Source organism: Heterocephalus glaber, unplaced genomic scaffold (genome assembly GCF_053883595.1).
Source record: "Heterocephalus glaber isolate CG9 unplaced genomic scaffold, H.glaber_assembly_v1.0 deba00001790, whole genome shotgun sequence".
In the NCBI taxonomy this organism is placed as follows: Eukaryota; Metazoa; Chordata; class Mammalia; order Rodentia; family Bathyergidae; genus Heterocephalus; species Heterocephalus glaber.
Genome location: NW_028258473.1, coordinates 3,069,471 through 3,084,498, shown reverse-complemented (window position 1 = coordinate 3,084,498; position 15,028 = coordinate 3,069,471). Strand labels below are relative to the sequence as shown.

The window sequence follows — 15,028 nt, the reverse complement described above, 5'->3', positions numbered from 1 at the left end:
TTGAAAAGACTTCACAGAGGATGTGGTCTTTGAGTAAAGTTTTGAAAGATGACTGGTGTTTATCAGATGGAAGTCTGAGTAGAGGAAATACATTCTAGGCAAAGGCAACAGTTTGTGCAGAGATAGCAAAACTCTCCTGGACTGGGAAAACGTGAAATGTTCAGCAAATTCTAAGTTTTTCAGTATGGCTGGAATGTAAATTATCAAAAAGCAAGCAGTAAGAAATTAGTCTAGGGAGGCAGGGCATAAAGGGTTTGTTTGTGTCTAAGGGTAGGGAGGAGATGGCAGAAGGGTAGGAAACTAGCAGAACCAGGGTTCCTGTTAAGAAGAAAAGAATGGAGAGGATGTGTGGGGCAGAAAGCAGGTCAGAGAAAAGAGAGCTTGCATGTGGTGTGGAAAAGCGGTGGCTGTCAGAGCACAGTCCCCCATATGTTGTTATGTAATTATGTGTTATTACAAAAGTCAAATCAGATTATGGCTATAAGAGAGCTTTGTAATGTGAGAATTGTTGTCTGTGTGGAAGAACTGGTTATTACGCTGAATCTTCAGAAAGGTGTAGTGATCAAGAGCATGAGTTTTGGAGTTTGTTTGGGTTTTTGGAATTTGGTCTGCCAATTACTAGCCATATAATCTTGGACATGTTCCTTAACCTCTCTGTGATTCACTTCTACTGATCACAGAATGGGGATAGAAAGAGTACCAATTTTATTTATTGTTGTGAGGATTCAATGAGGTAATATAAGTAAACACCTTAGAAAGAAGTTAATTCATTGTAAGCAATTAGCATTAGATTATTATTCTCTTGCAACTAACAATACCATTTTTGCCTCCATTATTTCATTTGATCAGCTCAGTGAGGTAGGGAGGCCAAAGAATATTAACCCTACAATACAGTTTGATTTTTTTCTCCTATCCCTCATCAGCCAGCCCTGATGGTCCCTGTGGTTCCTCAGGCCCTACTGAGTGCTAAAGAGCCTCATCTCAGCCGAGACCCAGTCTTAGCTCAGCACATCAATGCTTGGATTGATGACCATGTCTATTCCTTCTTCTTTAGGCTTCCGCAACTTGCATGTGGATGACCAGATGGCAGTCATTCAGTACTCTTGGATGGGACTCATGGTGTTCGCCATGGGCTGGCGGTCCTTCACCAATGTGAACTCCAGAATGCTCTACTTTGCACCTGACCTGGTTTTCAATGAGTAAGTGCTCTTGGGACCAGATCTCCATAAATACAGCAGCTTGGAAAGATGTGGTCGGAGGTGGTGGTGATGGAGCTGACAGTAGAAATTAGTGCTTTTGGCCTGTAGGTGAGGCACTGGAGGCCTTAGCCAATCAGCCCAGGCTGAGGTGGCTTTGCCTGGCTCAAAAGCCAACTGGTGGGAGTTAGTTGTTGGTAGTTATAAGGCTATCCCTTTTCTACCCAAGACCCAATCCTAGTATTTTGCCAATTTCTCACTTGCTTTGTAACCTATCCAGAATGTCATATAAATGTCCCTTCTCTTCACTGAGCAGTATACACAAGGAGCAGAAAGACTCTAGTTGTGAGGACTGATGTTCCTTTGGTCTCTTTGATGCCACTGAGGGCTGCCATTAATCAACATTTATTGAACAACTACTTTATGTCAGGACTATACTAGATACTTCCTAAATCCTGTCTCATGGACTCCTTGTGGCAACCTGATCTCCCTAAAAGACAGTTTTATTTTTATGAATAGCAGAAGTCAGACTCAGCAAATAAAGTAACTCTGCCCTGCCATTCCCCTTTTCTTAAACAGGTTTAATTCATACCTGCACTGCTACAAGCCCTATTTGTCCTTCATGAATTGGTTTGTCTAACTTGCCTGATTCTCACTTTTATAATCTGTTGATAATAATAGAAGTTTCTTAAATGGTTTGTTATAACAAAATGAGAATTGATGGACATGGAGAATCTGGCCTATGGTAGGCTGGAAATAATAATAAAAAAGAAATCCCTTCCTGATTCCTCTTTTTCCTAATAGTGATAGTCTTCTCTGTGCCATCTGTCTGAGATGCCTCAATGGAATCGTGAATGCAGCTGACCAGAATAACCTTCCCAAGAACCTTGAGCTAGTTTCACCACAGAGAATCCTTTTGGTCAGGGCAGGAATTCAACTTTCCTCCTCTTCAGCCCTTTAGCACAGAACAGCCTTAAACAAAACCTACAGGTCAGTGCTTCCTTAAACTACTGCTGTGCCAGGCAAGGGAGTCAGTGTCCCCAGCTGCCCCTTGTCAACCCTGCCAGCCTTGTTAGCCAGAAGCTATGAATAGCCACTGGGCTTGTGGCATGACCTGCTTTGTGGTTTCTAAATCTCCAAAGTCTTACCCATGATGCCATCTTCTGGGGCAGACCTTGAAAAGCCCCCCTAACTGTTCATCTCCCCCTTCGAAGCCTTCAGTGACCTTGAGTGATTGGATCAACTGCCTGAGCACTTGCTCCATCTTCTCTCCATCCCTGAGACCTTTGAGGTTTTCAAGGTGATAATTCGTTATCTTCTAAATCCTTATTTCTTTCTATGTCTCTGAGTAAGCATATGGCACTCTACCTTGCTACTTCAACTTTTTCGATTGGTCCCATTCATCTCATCAATAGGTGCCACAGGATTCCTCACAGTGTTAGGGACCTACCAAGCCTCATGGGTCCTGAAACAACAAGCAACCTTCCACTTTCAAGAACTCACTATATTAGAACTCTCAGAGTTCTTGCAAATGTGTAAACTAGTGTTTCAAAAATGAGCTGCTGTTGACATTTGGGGAGGAGGAATTTTTCATTGTGCAAGATATACTGGAATATGTTTAGCATCCCTAGCACTTGCCCACTATGTAGGATTCCAGTCAGTCTGCAGCCCAAACTTCACACACACATTTCTAATAGCCACTACAGAGGCAGTACTCACAAAATGAGAGTTACTAATAGGTATTAGACTCCTCAAAGTGCTAATGGGGTCATTGAAGCCCAAAGAGAGATATAAAGACTGGTCCAAGTCAGGCCAACCCATGTGCTGTTCTTCCTGACACCAAACCCTGTCATCAGCCCTGTTGTATTATTTACTTCCCTTTTTGTAAAGAACACATGTTTTGAGGATAATGGGCTTGAATCCTAACTGACCTTGGGGAAATTACTTCTTAGAACTTCAATTCTCATCTGTAGAAAAGTGAATAGTATCATAATAACACCTTCTTCCGTGTCATTTACTGAGCACTTACTATGTGCTAGGAACTCTGCTCAAGTGTTTTCCAATCTTCTTTCTCCTTAGTCATTCTTGTTAATTTCTACATGCCTCTGCCATTCTCCTAAATTTTTTCCTGCTCCTCCTTTTCTACCCTCCATTTTCCTTCCCCTTTCCTTCCTTTAACTCTCTGGAGACTCTTTTTGACTGTTCTCCCTCCTTCTTGGTCCCTTATCCGATGAATTCTTTCCCTTATCTTTCCCCTCTCCTCTCCACCCCTTACCTTCCCTGTCTCAGGTGCTTGCCACAGTATTCTAGGAATCCTCCATACCAGAGCCCTGATTTCAATAGTAAGAAGACTGCAGTGTCCTCACAAACAGAGGCATGGAAATACAATGGAGGCCAGAGTAAGGTCATGTTTTCCAAGTCAGCAGATCCTACTCAAAAATTCTATAAATAATGTGAAATAGGAAGAAAAGGTCCAAAGGGGAAGTGGGAGGGGTAGGAGAAAGGAAAGAAGGGAAAAGAATGAATATAAGAAAAGGAAAAACCAGAAACAAAGTCTTTGTAAATAGGGAAGGGTGGAGGGGTTGAAAGGAGGGCAGGGGAATGGGGAAAAAAATAAGAACCGAGATATATCATGTAAAGATCCAAATTTCCAATGATGAAAGACATTTTGTATACCTAAAATGTCCCAATAAACTTAATGAGTAAAAAAAAATTCTATAGAGTTGAAAGAGCTGAGGGCACCACTGTTCTTGTCAGCTGACTTGTGATACCATGTAAACACTTCCCCATTTCAGTTGGAATTCAGTATGAACTGAGTAATTCTACACTATCTGCCCCCTTCTGTCTTTCTCCAGGAAAGCCAAGACTTCCCTGAGTTAGATTGCCAAGCTTCCACCCAGACAGTGCCAGGCCTACTCAGCCTGTGGACCAGGCTAGTGGCTTGAGAAGCACAATGTCAAACCACAACATTTAGACTCTATCTGGGAGGTCTTTGTCCTCACCTCTAAGTGAGTGCGAAATTCCCTTTCTTTTCTTCGTATGCTACTCAATCAGTTGATGTCTTACACATACACACACTCTTGATTTCTGAATTGATGAAAACTGAAAAGCCAACTAGTGAGAATATGCTGTGTCTTCTCTTAGAGGTATTCTATGACCATACATGGATCAGAGTGTCTGCTCCCCTACACCAAAGCTATCTAAGCCTTGGCAACTTCCCCATATAATTTATTTGTGGCAATGTGATGATCTATTCACAAGTCACTATAATAAAAGCTGCTCACATACGTTTTAGCTCTCAAAGCTGTTGTAAAGAACAGCTAGTCTTTGAGGGAATGGGCTCCCCTTTAGCAGGGGATATTTAAATCAGACATTCAAACACACTCCCTGGCACATTTGGAAGCATTGGAACTTACTTTGAAAGGACAATGTAAAATCTCCATGGCTGGGAGTTTTTAAAGAAATGATTAAATTTCTAGTAAGATAAATAGCTTTCAAACCAAGAGGCAGGCAGGGGTGTTGACAGGATAAACACCTGTGGTTACTTGCAAATCCTGGTGTTGAGCTGATTGCTGAGTCTTCTGTCCTAGATATGCTCCAAGTTAGGCTGCCTGGGAGGCAGATTCTGGCTCTAACTGTAGTGAAGATACTAGAACTATAGCCAGGGAGACCATGTGCCTGCCCCATTGTGTTCATTTGGTTATGCTTTCCTGTCTCTGTCTCAGGAAACAGAAGGGGCACAGAGAGGTGGAAATTCCATGTACTAACCCATATCCTGGCCAAGGAAGATGAGCAGTTATCAGGGTGTCAGTATTTGTGGGGGAGGGAGCACCTTGTTCCTTGTCACTGAAGCACCGGCAGGAGAAATAGAAAACTTTTCTTGTAGGACTTAGGGAAGGAGGAAAAACAGAGAAATTTCCTCTGAGCTTGTTGGAAGCCTCCCCTCATTCCTCTTCTTCCGCTGTGTCTTTTTCCCAGGTACCGCATGCACAAGTCCCGGATGTACAGCCAATGTGTCCGAATGAGGCATCTCTCTCAAGAGTTTGGATGGCTCCAAATCACACCCCAGGAATTCCTGTGCATGAAAGCACTGCTACTCTTCAGCATTAGTAAGTGCCTAGAGTCACAGGGAATGTCCCTGGGGGCACAGAGGCTCAGAGGAGTACACTTTCTTTTTTTTAATTTATGTATTAATTGGTACATTTTAGGTACATTTATCATTGGGTGTTTGTACCTGAACATGATGTATCTTAGTTCTTATTTTTCCCCCATTACCTATGCGCCCTTCACCCGCACCACCCTTCCCTATTTACATAGACTTTGTTTCCATTTTTTTTCTTTCTCATAATTTTTCCTTTCCTTTCTTCCCTTTCCCCTTCCCCTTCTGTGTAAATAAGGATGAAAATGATTAAAATGAAAAATTGATAATTTGAAATAGGAAAAGGTCCAAAGGGGTAGGGGTGGCGTACACTTTCTCTTTAAAAATATTATCAAGGAGAAGCCAGCCTCTGAACATTTCCCTTCTTCTTTCCTCCCTCCACTTTACCTCAGCATGCTTTTTCTTAACAAAGACCAATTTCATGCCCAGAGATCAATCAATTTATTTGGTTCAATCCAGTCTCCATCAGATTCTCATCAAATCCCAATCTCTCTTTTGAGACTAGGCCTTTTTGGCTGATTGTAGCAAGCATTTGAATTTTTCCACAGCTTCTGCTACAGAAATAGACATGAGCCACTTTGTATTTCTTGCATAGCTGTAGACAGGAGGAATTGACTCCTGGAAGGCATTTCCCCTTCTACCAACAGGAGGAGGTCTATGTAAGCAACTCTTAGACAGAGCTGTTTTGGCAGCCAAGCTAGTTTCTTTAATGTCTCCTCTAAGCTAGAATGCCTCATCTCTGTGAGGAAGAAAGAAGGCAAAGTTTAATATCCAAAGCTATGTGTTTTAATTGTTCAAATCAGAGCTAGATGGCAAACAACATAAAACCTTAGTTCCTAAGAAGTGAGTACATGAGAATACTAGAAAAAGGAAAGGCTTAGTAAATTTTGTTTATTTGACCTCCTTCAGATTGGATACAGCTATGCTTTTCCCTGTGAGCTTCCTGGCAAACTGAAGGGCCCAGGCCCACAGACTTCAACTGACAGGAAGCCAAGATTTTTCCCTCCCTGTGGGGGTGGGGGGGTCAAATTTGTGGTCAGAAAACTTGGTGCTTTGTCTAATGCTCCTTTGTGGGCATGCTTCCCCTATGCATTCTGTCTTCATCCCACATCAGTTCCAGTGGATGGGCTGAAAAATCAAAAATTCTTTGATGAACTTCGAATGAACTACATCAAGGAACTCGATCGTATCATTGCATGCAAAAGAAAAAATCCCACATCCTGCTCAAGGCGCTTCTACCAGCTCACAAAGCTCCTGGACTCTGTGCAGCCTGTAAGCAAATGATGGAGGGTATCATCTCTGGGGGACAAGGGCCAAACACTCAGTTTGTCTTTATCAGAGAGAGCAACCTGATAAGAGACAAATGATAATAACACTTCTCTAGGGTCTGGCACCACCTGTTGGGAGGTGTTTCCAACTCCTCTGGCTTTGAGTGTGGTCCAGGAAGAAAATGCAATGGAAAAGAAAGGAACACAGGTCACAGTGTCCCAGCTGGCTGTTGTGAAAGGGGTGGAGAAGTTGAGAACAAAGCAGTTGGGACTCAGGGAAAAGTTTAAAGCCCATGAGTCCTCTAGACAGACAAAACAGACCTGAGTATTTTTCTTTTCCTCTTTCCTGAGTGGTGTGTATGTGAGTTTGCCTCTATGTGTGCATGTTCATGGCTACCTGTGTGTATGTGTATGTGTGTCAGAGAGTGTGTGTGTGTGTGTGTGTGTGAGAGAGAGAGAGAGAGAGAGAGAGATGGAGGGAGGGAGGGAGGGAGAGAGAGAGAGAGAGAGAGAGAGAGAGAGAGAGAGAGAGAGAGAGAGAGAGAGAATCAGTGGTGAAGAGAAATGCCCAGTCCTGCCTGAATCAGAGACTTTGCAATGGTGTAAGAGATCTATTAGGAGCCCTCAATGATTTCCTAGAGACCATTTCATTCACACACACACACACACACACACACACACACACACACACCCCTCTTACAAGGCAGAACTAAGACTAGGCAAGGGGACAAAATGCTAAAAGGACTGGAAATCAGAGGTGGGGAGGAGTCTAGCAGAAGTCATCTCCTTGTGAACTATGTTTTCTTTCTCTTTTACTGTCCCCTACAGATTGCAAGAGAGCTACATCAGTTCACTTTTGACCTGCTAATCAAGTCCCACATGGTGAGCGTGGACTTTCCGGAAATGATGGCAGAGATCATCTCTGTGCAAGTGCCCAAGATCCTTTCTGGGAAAGTCAAGCCCATCTATTTCCACACACAGTGAAGCTTTGGAAGTCCTCATTTCCCTAGCCCAGCCTATCCCTTTTCAGCTGTCTTCTGCCTGTTATAACTCTGCACTACTTCTCTGCAGTGCCTTGGGGAATTTCCTCTATTGATGTATAGTCTGTCATGAACATGTTCCTGAGTTCTATTTGCTGGGCTTTTTTCTCTTTTCCTCTTTTCTTTTTCTTCTTCCCACTCTAACTTCCCTCTCTAACTCATCCTCAGACTCTGCTCTCTGTTGTGGCTCCTATCTGTGTTTTGAATGGTGACATATTTCTTTAAATCTGTGATGATCCTCATGTGGCCCAGTGTCAAGTTGGGCTTGTTTACAGCACTCCAGTGTATGCCAGCCACACTAACATTTACTTACCTTATGTCACTGGAAGTTTAGAGAGTTTAGAGAGCTAAAACTATCCAGGAAAAACAAACTCAAACAAACAAGAGACAACAACCAAAAACGTCAAAAACTTGCCAGGGCTTTTTATTAAATAAATAACAAATAGAAATCCTCAAAGAAGCCAGCAGTGACTAGAAACAAATGAAAATTGCAGGTCCATGAGGAGTCAGTTTTTGTTCATCCTCTTCCTAGACTCTATTTTTGCAAAGGTTATTGCCATGAGAGGACAGGGCAACCCCAGAGCTGAGATGGGGAGCCCGAAAGAGGGGAAGACAAGGAGGGAAAATGTATCACCAATACTTACCCACAGGCTTGGCTCCTGAGGGCTACACTGCTCAACTGTAGTGCAATTCCTTGTATTGAAAATGTGTTTCTTATTTGAAAATTTGTCTGCATGTGAATGTCTCCCCGCTCAAGGCCTTTTCGTTCTCAATCTCTGCCTCCATCCTCAAATTGACTTTCAGTAGCTTTCTAATACCTTTGAAATGAATATTCTTTTTAGACAAAACTTGGCCACTTCCACTGAAGAGTCAGATCAGGAAGACAAAGGAGAGGAGAAATCTGACACTTTGTGAGGCTCCATTCAGATCCAATCTAGTTTCCAATGCGTGATCCAGGGAGGAGCTTGGAGCTAAAGTCAGAGGAGAAGGAGATGATGGTTTGGTTGTTCTACTACTTAGGAAGCTGAATAGTTGACTTATCAATACCACCACCTTTTCCTCACCTTTAAATGACCTATATACTCCATATGGCCATAAGCTTCTTCCACCCTCCCTTCAGTTTTTTGTGGGCCACACTGTATTTCAGACATGATGACACAGATTGTTTACTTCTTTGAGCATATTCAAAAACTCTCTGCTAAAATTTTGCCCACTATGAAGGCTATCAGGCCAGTAGTCCTGGCATCTAACTCTAGATTCTAATAGTCTCAAAGCTTTCTTACCAAATGTGTCTAATCAATAGTCAGATTGCTGGAGCCCTTAGAAAAACTGGAAAGAGGGCATCAAAGAGATCAGAAAAATCAGGCATCTGCCCCTTGCCTTCCAGAGATGACACGCTCTCATAAGTGGATAAATGTTCACTCCCTTCTCCAAAGCAGGTAAAGCAGCTACCCAGATTAGGGCAGAAGAGAAAACTCAATAACCAAGATTGGAAGAATGATGACCCTAGAACCAGAAATCCTGAAATGCTCTCCTTGCCATCCAGCATATCCACCCACAGAAGCCATGAGAAGAAAGAACATAGAGAAGACTTGTTTAACTATTGTCTTCAGAGGCAAAGACTAAAGCCAGATGGGCATCAACTGGCTAGATGGGTACTAGTTTACTCATCCTCCTCCTCTCTGCTGATTCTGGGCTCTGACACTGACCATTCTCACTTAGATTTTCCATGATTATTGCTGCCTCTCGGAGGAGAGCTGGACCACAGAACCATGGCTTCCTTTGGAACTGTCTGGCTGGTGTGACTGTGACTCGCTGCCACCCATAAACTTAGGGTATGCTCCTGGGTCACTGATTTCATATAGTCCCTTGGCACACCTCTGTTCTTTGGATTTTGTTCCCCAACCCCAGGTGCAGGGCAGAATGTTCATGTACTTCCTGATCTTGGCTACTGCTTTCTCCCATAGTTCTTCATCTATTAAACTCAAGAAATCACAGGCCAGTCACCAAGCTGCCCCTTTCAGCTGGTTTACTCTACTTGTTGAGAAGACAGTTTCTGAGTGACATGACATAATCCACATGAATTCCCTTCCCTGATTTCTGTATTGATATTAATAGCCAAATGAACTTGCAAAACAGCTTCTTTAAATAACAAGGGAGAGGGAAAACCAAAATGGGTGATATGACAATCCAAGATTGCTGAACAAAACTAAAGTTGATGGGTTTCCTTTCTGGGGTTGGATAGAGTTTGGTTTTCTTTGTGATGGAATCATCTTGCTTAATTACAGGATCACTGTTAGCTGTTTTAAACAAAAAAAAATATAGCACTTTTCAGTTAAACTAGGTTGTATATTAATAGTTCTTTTACATCTGTTTTGAAACAGTTTTCATCTTGTGGGACACGGATTAGATTATATCATTCTAATACCTCTCCTTGTAAATACTATAGGCCCCACTTTTCAATTCACTATCAAATTTTTTTATCTTTATGGATTTCTCAATCATGAGTCTTGTCTTTATGAATATATATGTTTTTTCATTAAAAGCCAAAAAACTGGTGAGCAGCAGTGTAATGAAAAGCAGCAACAACTGGATCACTACAAATTTCCAAGTCACAAAACTAAGGATAAACAGCCTAAACAGGGCTTTAGATCTACTGCTTCTGCCTTGGGATTTGAGTGAGCAAAGGAGGTTTTAGCTTGGCTCTGTTTTCTCACAGATGAAAAGAAGGTGATTTTTTTTTTCTTTTGGCCATTGATGATCCAGCCAGTACACTTCACAGAAGTCTTATTTGCCCATGTACTCTGCTGTATGAACAGAGTTGATTTTTGGTATACTGTGCTCAGCAGTGAAAGACTGGCCACCCATGCCCACTAACCTGTTGATCTGGATGATGAAGATCACTCACTGGAAAAGCCAAGAGGACCATTGCCAAAGAGGTCTGCAGTGCTCGGTGGGGATGGAGAGTAAGAGAAGAGAAAAGGAGCAACATAGAGAAGGTCCCATCTGGGCAGAGACAGCTCCTAAGGTCACCAACTCTGGTCAAAGCAAAGAGTCCAGTCATATGTGGCACTTTCAGCTCTATTCATTAGGCAGTTCACTGAATCTGGCTTCTGAACTAGGATGGGGTTACATTCTTTGTTCTATAAATTTTCTATGCTACGGGCAATATTGTTTTTCTTGGAAAGTTCATTTTTTTAAAAAATTACCTTACTTTGAGAAAGGAATTTTTTGAAGGATTCTATCATATATCTTTGGAAAAAATCAGTAATATGTATATTTTTATGTATGTTCACTGGCATTTAAAAAAAGGAAAAAAGAGCTTAGCTCTGTTCTCTGTCCTTTGGGTAGTTGCTGAGGTTAATTGTCTGGGCTGAGAAAAGATGTTCTGATGCTTGAGTCCCTCTCTGTCCATACTCTATTTCTATATGTATGTAGATATATATAACAAAATGTATTTGACTTGTATTTTAAAATATGTCCACTGTTCACATGATACTGATACTACACAAGTGACCTGACTTTGAGCTTCAAGTAGCTTTTGAGTGTTTGTTTCATTAGGCACAGCACATATGTGGCCTTGTATCCTTCTTTCCCTTGATATGAAGCAGGGCACAAAGGCCCAAGTAACCCTCCCCCACTCCTTCCTAGCCCTGTGCCAGCACTGCTCTTCAGGAGACTCTCCAGATTCCCCAGTAACTCTCCCTGCATGACCCCCACAAAATTGTGGAAAAATAAGGGGCTGAGTACCGATTCTGTTACCCCAATTTTCCAAGTGAAAGGACACTTGGCCAAGAGCATGGTTTTTATGATTGACCCTTAGTAAGAAGTCACAGGAAACAAGCATGCTAAAACACCAGATCAAATCCAGATTTAACTCCAAAAGAAGCCATTTAGCAATGTGAAATTTCTTGGAAAAGGGAGTTTCTAGCGCCACTGCCTTTATCTATTCTCACTGCTGATCTCTTTGAAAATCTTTGAAACCAGTTTTTTTTTAAAGACAGACAAAGTGATGAAAGCATCACAGTATGTAACCAAAGATTAAATTGTATCTAAGATACCAAAATTTTTAAGGGCAGGGAGGGAGTAAGTATTAGTGCCTCTTTGGTAAGCTTTCCAAAGACAGACTAAAGAACTTTGCTGGTGACTGAATTATAAGAGTTCTACGGGGGTTTCCACCCTCACAATATTCATTTTTAGAATTGAAGATAATTTGGAAAATGGGATTATGGGTTCTTCACTAAGTGATTTTATAAACAGAACTAGCTTTCCTTTTGTCTAGTAGTTGCTGAGCAAATTCTTGAAGCTCCATCACTGCATGGTTGAAAATGGAGCCTGTCTTGGCCGCTGTGTTTGCTAGTGCCCATGTTACCTTATCTAAAGATGTGAAACTTTTGCTGAGAAGGGGAGCATTTAAAGGACTAGATTCTGCACTAGAAGGACAACAGGCAGAAATTCTTATTTCTGGCCAGTTTGGACAGCACAAAAAGTTCTCTGCAGTTTAAGGCAGAAGGTAGAAATATACTGTAAATGAGTATTTGTATCCATGTTTTAAAAACTGAATTATATATAGGTATAATGTGTTCTAAAGCGTTATCTTTCTCTGCACCTTTATATTTGGTTCATGGTCATATCTGATGCCTTGTACTTGTACGAGAGGCTGCAGTTACATTAAGGAAACTCTCTCAGAATGAACAAGACACCTGGATTGATCAGATAACAAAGAGATTTTTGCCCCTCTTGGGCCTGATACACAGGCCTTAAAAAGGGATAGGAGGGGGAAAAGGGTAGGGTACATGTTGTATTGCACTTTACTAGTCTAAGACAGATGAATGTGGAAAGGGTGGTGAAGACTCTGGAACTGGCTGGAATTTACCATAGAGAAGAGCCAGACTTGGGGCCAAAAGCTCACCCAAATGATTGGCCAGTGTCCTCTAAATGGTACCTCAGCTATTGGAAGAAGAAGGAGAAGCCATATTCCTTGTTCTTCACCATTCTTGTGAGAGAAGGGCAGTTACCTGCACTTGGGAACCTGGAGCAAGTGCTCCACCTTTCACACCAATTCTCTCCTCTGTGATTGAGGTGCTCTTGCTACTGGGTGTCTGTATGTTCTAATTCTGCTTTTGGATGTGTTTTGTAAAGATTTGAAAATTGAAAATGTGTTTTTCTCTGTTAAAACTTATCAGTGTACTAGAAGTTGTATCTTGGTAGGTACATGTCCATCTCTGCCCAAGGGTAAAGATATTTTTCTTCAGTAAAGAGCTTGACACTGGGGTCTGTTGCCCAGGGCCTCCCAACCTCAACCATTTCTAGGTGAAGGCAGAAAAATCCACATTAGTCACTTCTCTTCAATCACTTAAGGTAAGATAACAAATCATTTGGAATTCCCCTACTCGGCAAAAGAGTGGTAGATATTTGAATTTAGTAGGTGGAATTTTACAGTAAAATGCAGCTTTAATTTGATTACATTCAATTTGACCTGTAAGTAGGTAATATGTGATTATTTTGCAGTCCTAATTCATTATAACAGGGCTTCAGTTTCTTTTCCTTGCCCCATTTATCTCCTAGTCTTTTGTGGAATTAAATAAAAATTTGTAGAATGGGTGGCCCTTGTGGCCTGCAAAAGTTCCCCCACAAACTACTTAGCAAAACCATCATGTAGCTACACTTTCCATTGACCACTGAAAACTAGAACAAACATATGCATACTCCAAAGGATAGATAATACTGAAATGTTGCTGCTTCTCCCATGGCACCCTCCTTGGCTGACTGCTTCCTTACAGTTTGGGATTCTATACTGTGCATAATAGACAAGCCTGGCTTGTAGTCTCACAACCTCACCCCTCATTGCTAGCTGTCCTTCAGTGAAGTGCCTATGGTGTTGTCCTATTCCTTTAGCCAAATGGGTCCTGAGAGCAGTCACAATTAGGATGCTGCAAATCAAAAATAAATAAATGCATAAAAGTCCCTTCACTACCTACTGACACCTTTCTGCTTTCCACTAGACTGGACATTGATTCAGGAGTGCCTTGGATATAACATTCTTGTGCTGTCCTTGAGATTAATTTGGCAGCAGGAGGAAGAAGATTATGTAACCAGAGATAAGAACTCATTTTTTGATGTTGAGAGAAAAAGCATTATTGAAAAAATTTTAAAAGAAACAATTTAGCTTGAAACTTCTTTCGATGGGGCCTTGGTTCTCACAGTGACTCTTGGCATCCACTGGGCAGCAGGACCAGCCCCAAGCGCTAGTGTTCTGTGCTCTTTTTGTAGTCTTGAAATTTTTGTTGCTCTAAATATAATTAAAATGGCAGAAACTCATTTGTTGGAATACATGTGTGACTCTGTGTTTGTCTCTGTATCTGCTTTCAGAAATATCCATTGTGTACAATACTGGCCTGTTGATCTGCCAACTAAAACTTGGCTGCAGCCCCTGTTGTGGGTGCAGGCTCAAGTTATTGGTAACAGAGACCCTACAAAAGCTGGTAATGTCCTCTTATCACCATTGTTAATTTGTTAAAACATAAAACAATCTACAATTTCAGATGAATGTCATCAGTACTTTTAATTAACCCATTTTATTGGCTGCTTTTATTGAAATTAACTGTTGATATCATGGTCAGTAGCCTTTTATGGTACCTTTCTTCTCACATATTTTAAAAAATCATTGTACAGAAGTTATACATCTGACCTGTGTTGGACTTGGGTTAACCTGGGAACACTGAAATACAAAGGACCTGGGTTAGAACACACAGATGGATATTAACAACTCATCACAACCTTTCACAAGAAACTCTAAGCTTGTCAACCAGGGGAAACCACACAAAGCTCAGCTGCTCACCCTGATATCATCATACTTGCAGAAGTATAAAATGGTAGCATCACTGCCTGGTTTGAACCAAGCTGCAGGGAAAGAATCGGCACATTCATATCTTCACTGTTTTTCAAGTGCCATACCATCCTCAAGTATGCAGACAAAATCCAAACCAACCTTCTTTTTGGTTCTTAAATTCAAACAAAGTCCTTTCCTGTGGCCTTTGGATGTGAATGCTTATGAGATCCCAAATTGGATTTCTGGGCTTGAGGTACTGGCCATTGATGAGGCGTTAGAGGTGTCATGATGAATAATTTAAAAAGTTCTCTATTTCTCAATGTCATCACCTGTAAGGTGTTGCTGCAGTGCCTCCCTCCTGGGCTGAGTTGGTAATTCAGTGAGAACATATGTGATGCAGCTTGTGCACTATTTGCTTTGGCTTTGTTCCCTGTTAAAATGCCAGAACCCCTGAGAGAGATCCCACATTGAGCCATATTTATCAATCACCACCTCTGAGTGCATGGATTTCTCAGACTTTTCCTGAGATCAGA

General features: G+C 41.6%; 1 protein-coding gene across 2 annotated transcripts in view; it reads left to right on the top strand.

Annotated features, from left to right (window-relative positions):
• Ar (androgen receptor) overlaps positions 1-13,984 on the top strand; it is a 195,012-nt gene extending 181,028 nt beyond the window's left edge. For both annotated transcript variants that reach the window (XM_087203212.1, XM_004871777.3), the window contains 4 exons: positions 1,055-1,199; positions 5,175-5,305; positions 6,470-6,627; positions 7,452-13,984. In XM_087203212.1, coding sequence (XP_087059338.1) covers positions 1,055-1,199; positions 5,175-5,305; positions 6,470-6,627; positions 7,452-7,607 — 590 coding nt within the window. In that variant the 3' untranslated portion in view covers positions 7,608-13,984. The remainder of the gene's footprint in view (positions 1-1,054; positions 1,200-5,174; positions 5,306-6,469; positions 6,628-7,451) is intronic.
• The last annotated feature ends 1,044 nt before the right edge of the window (positions 13,985-15,028 follow it).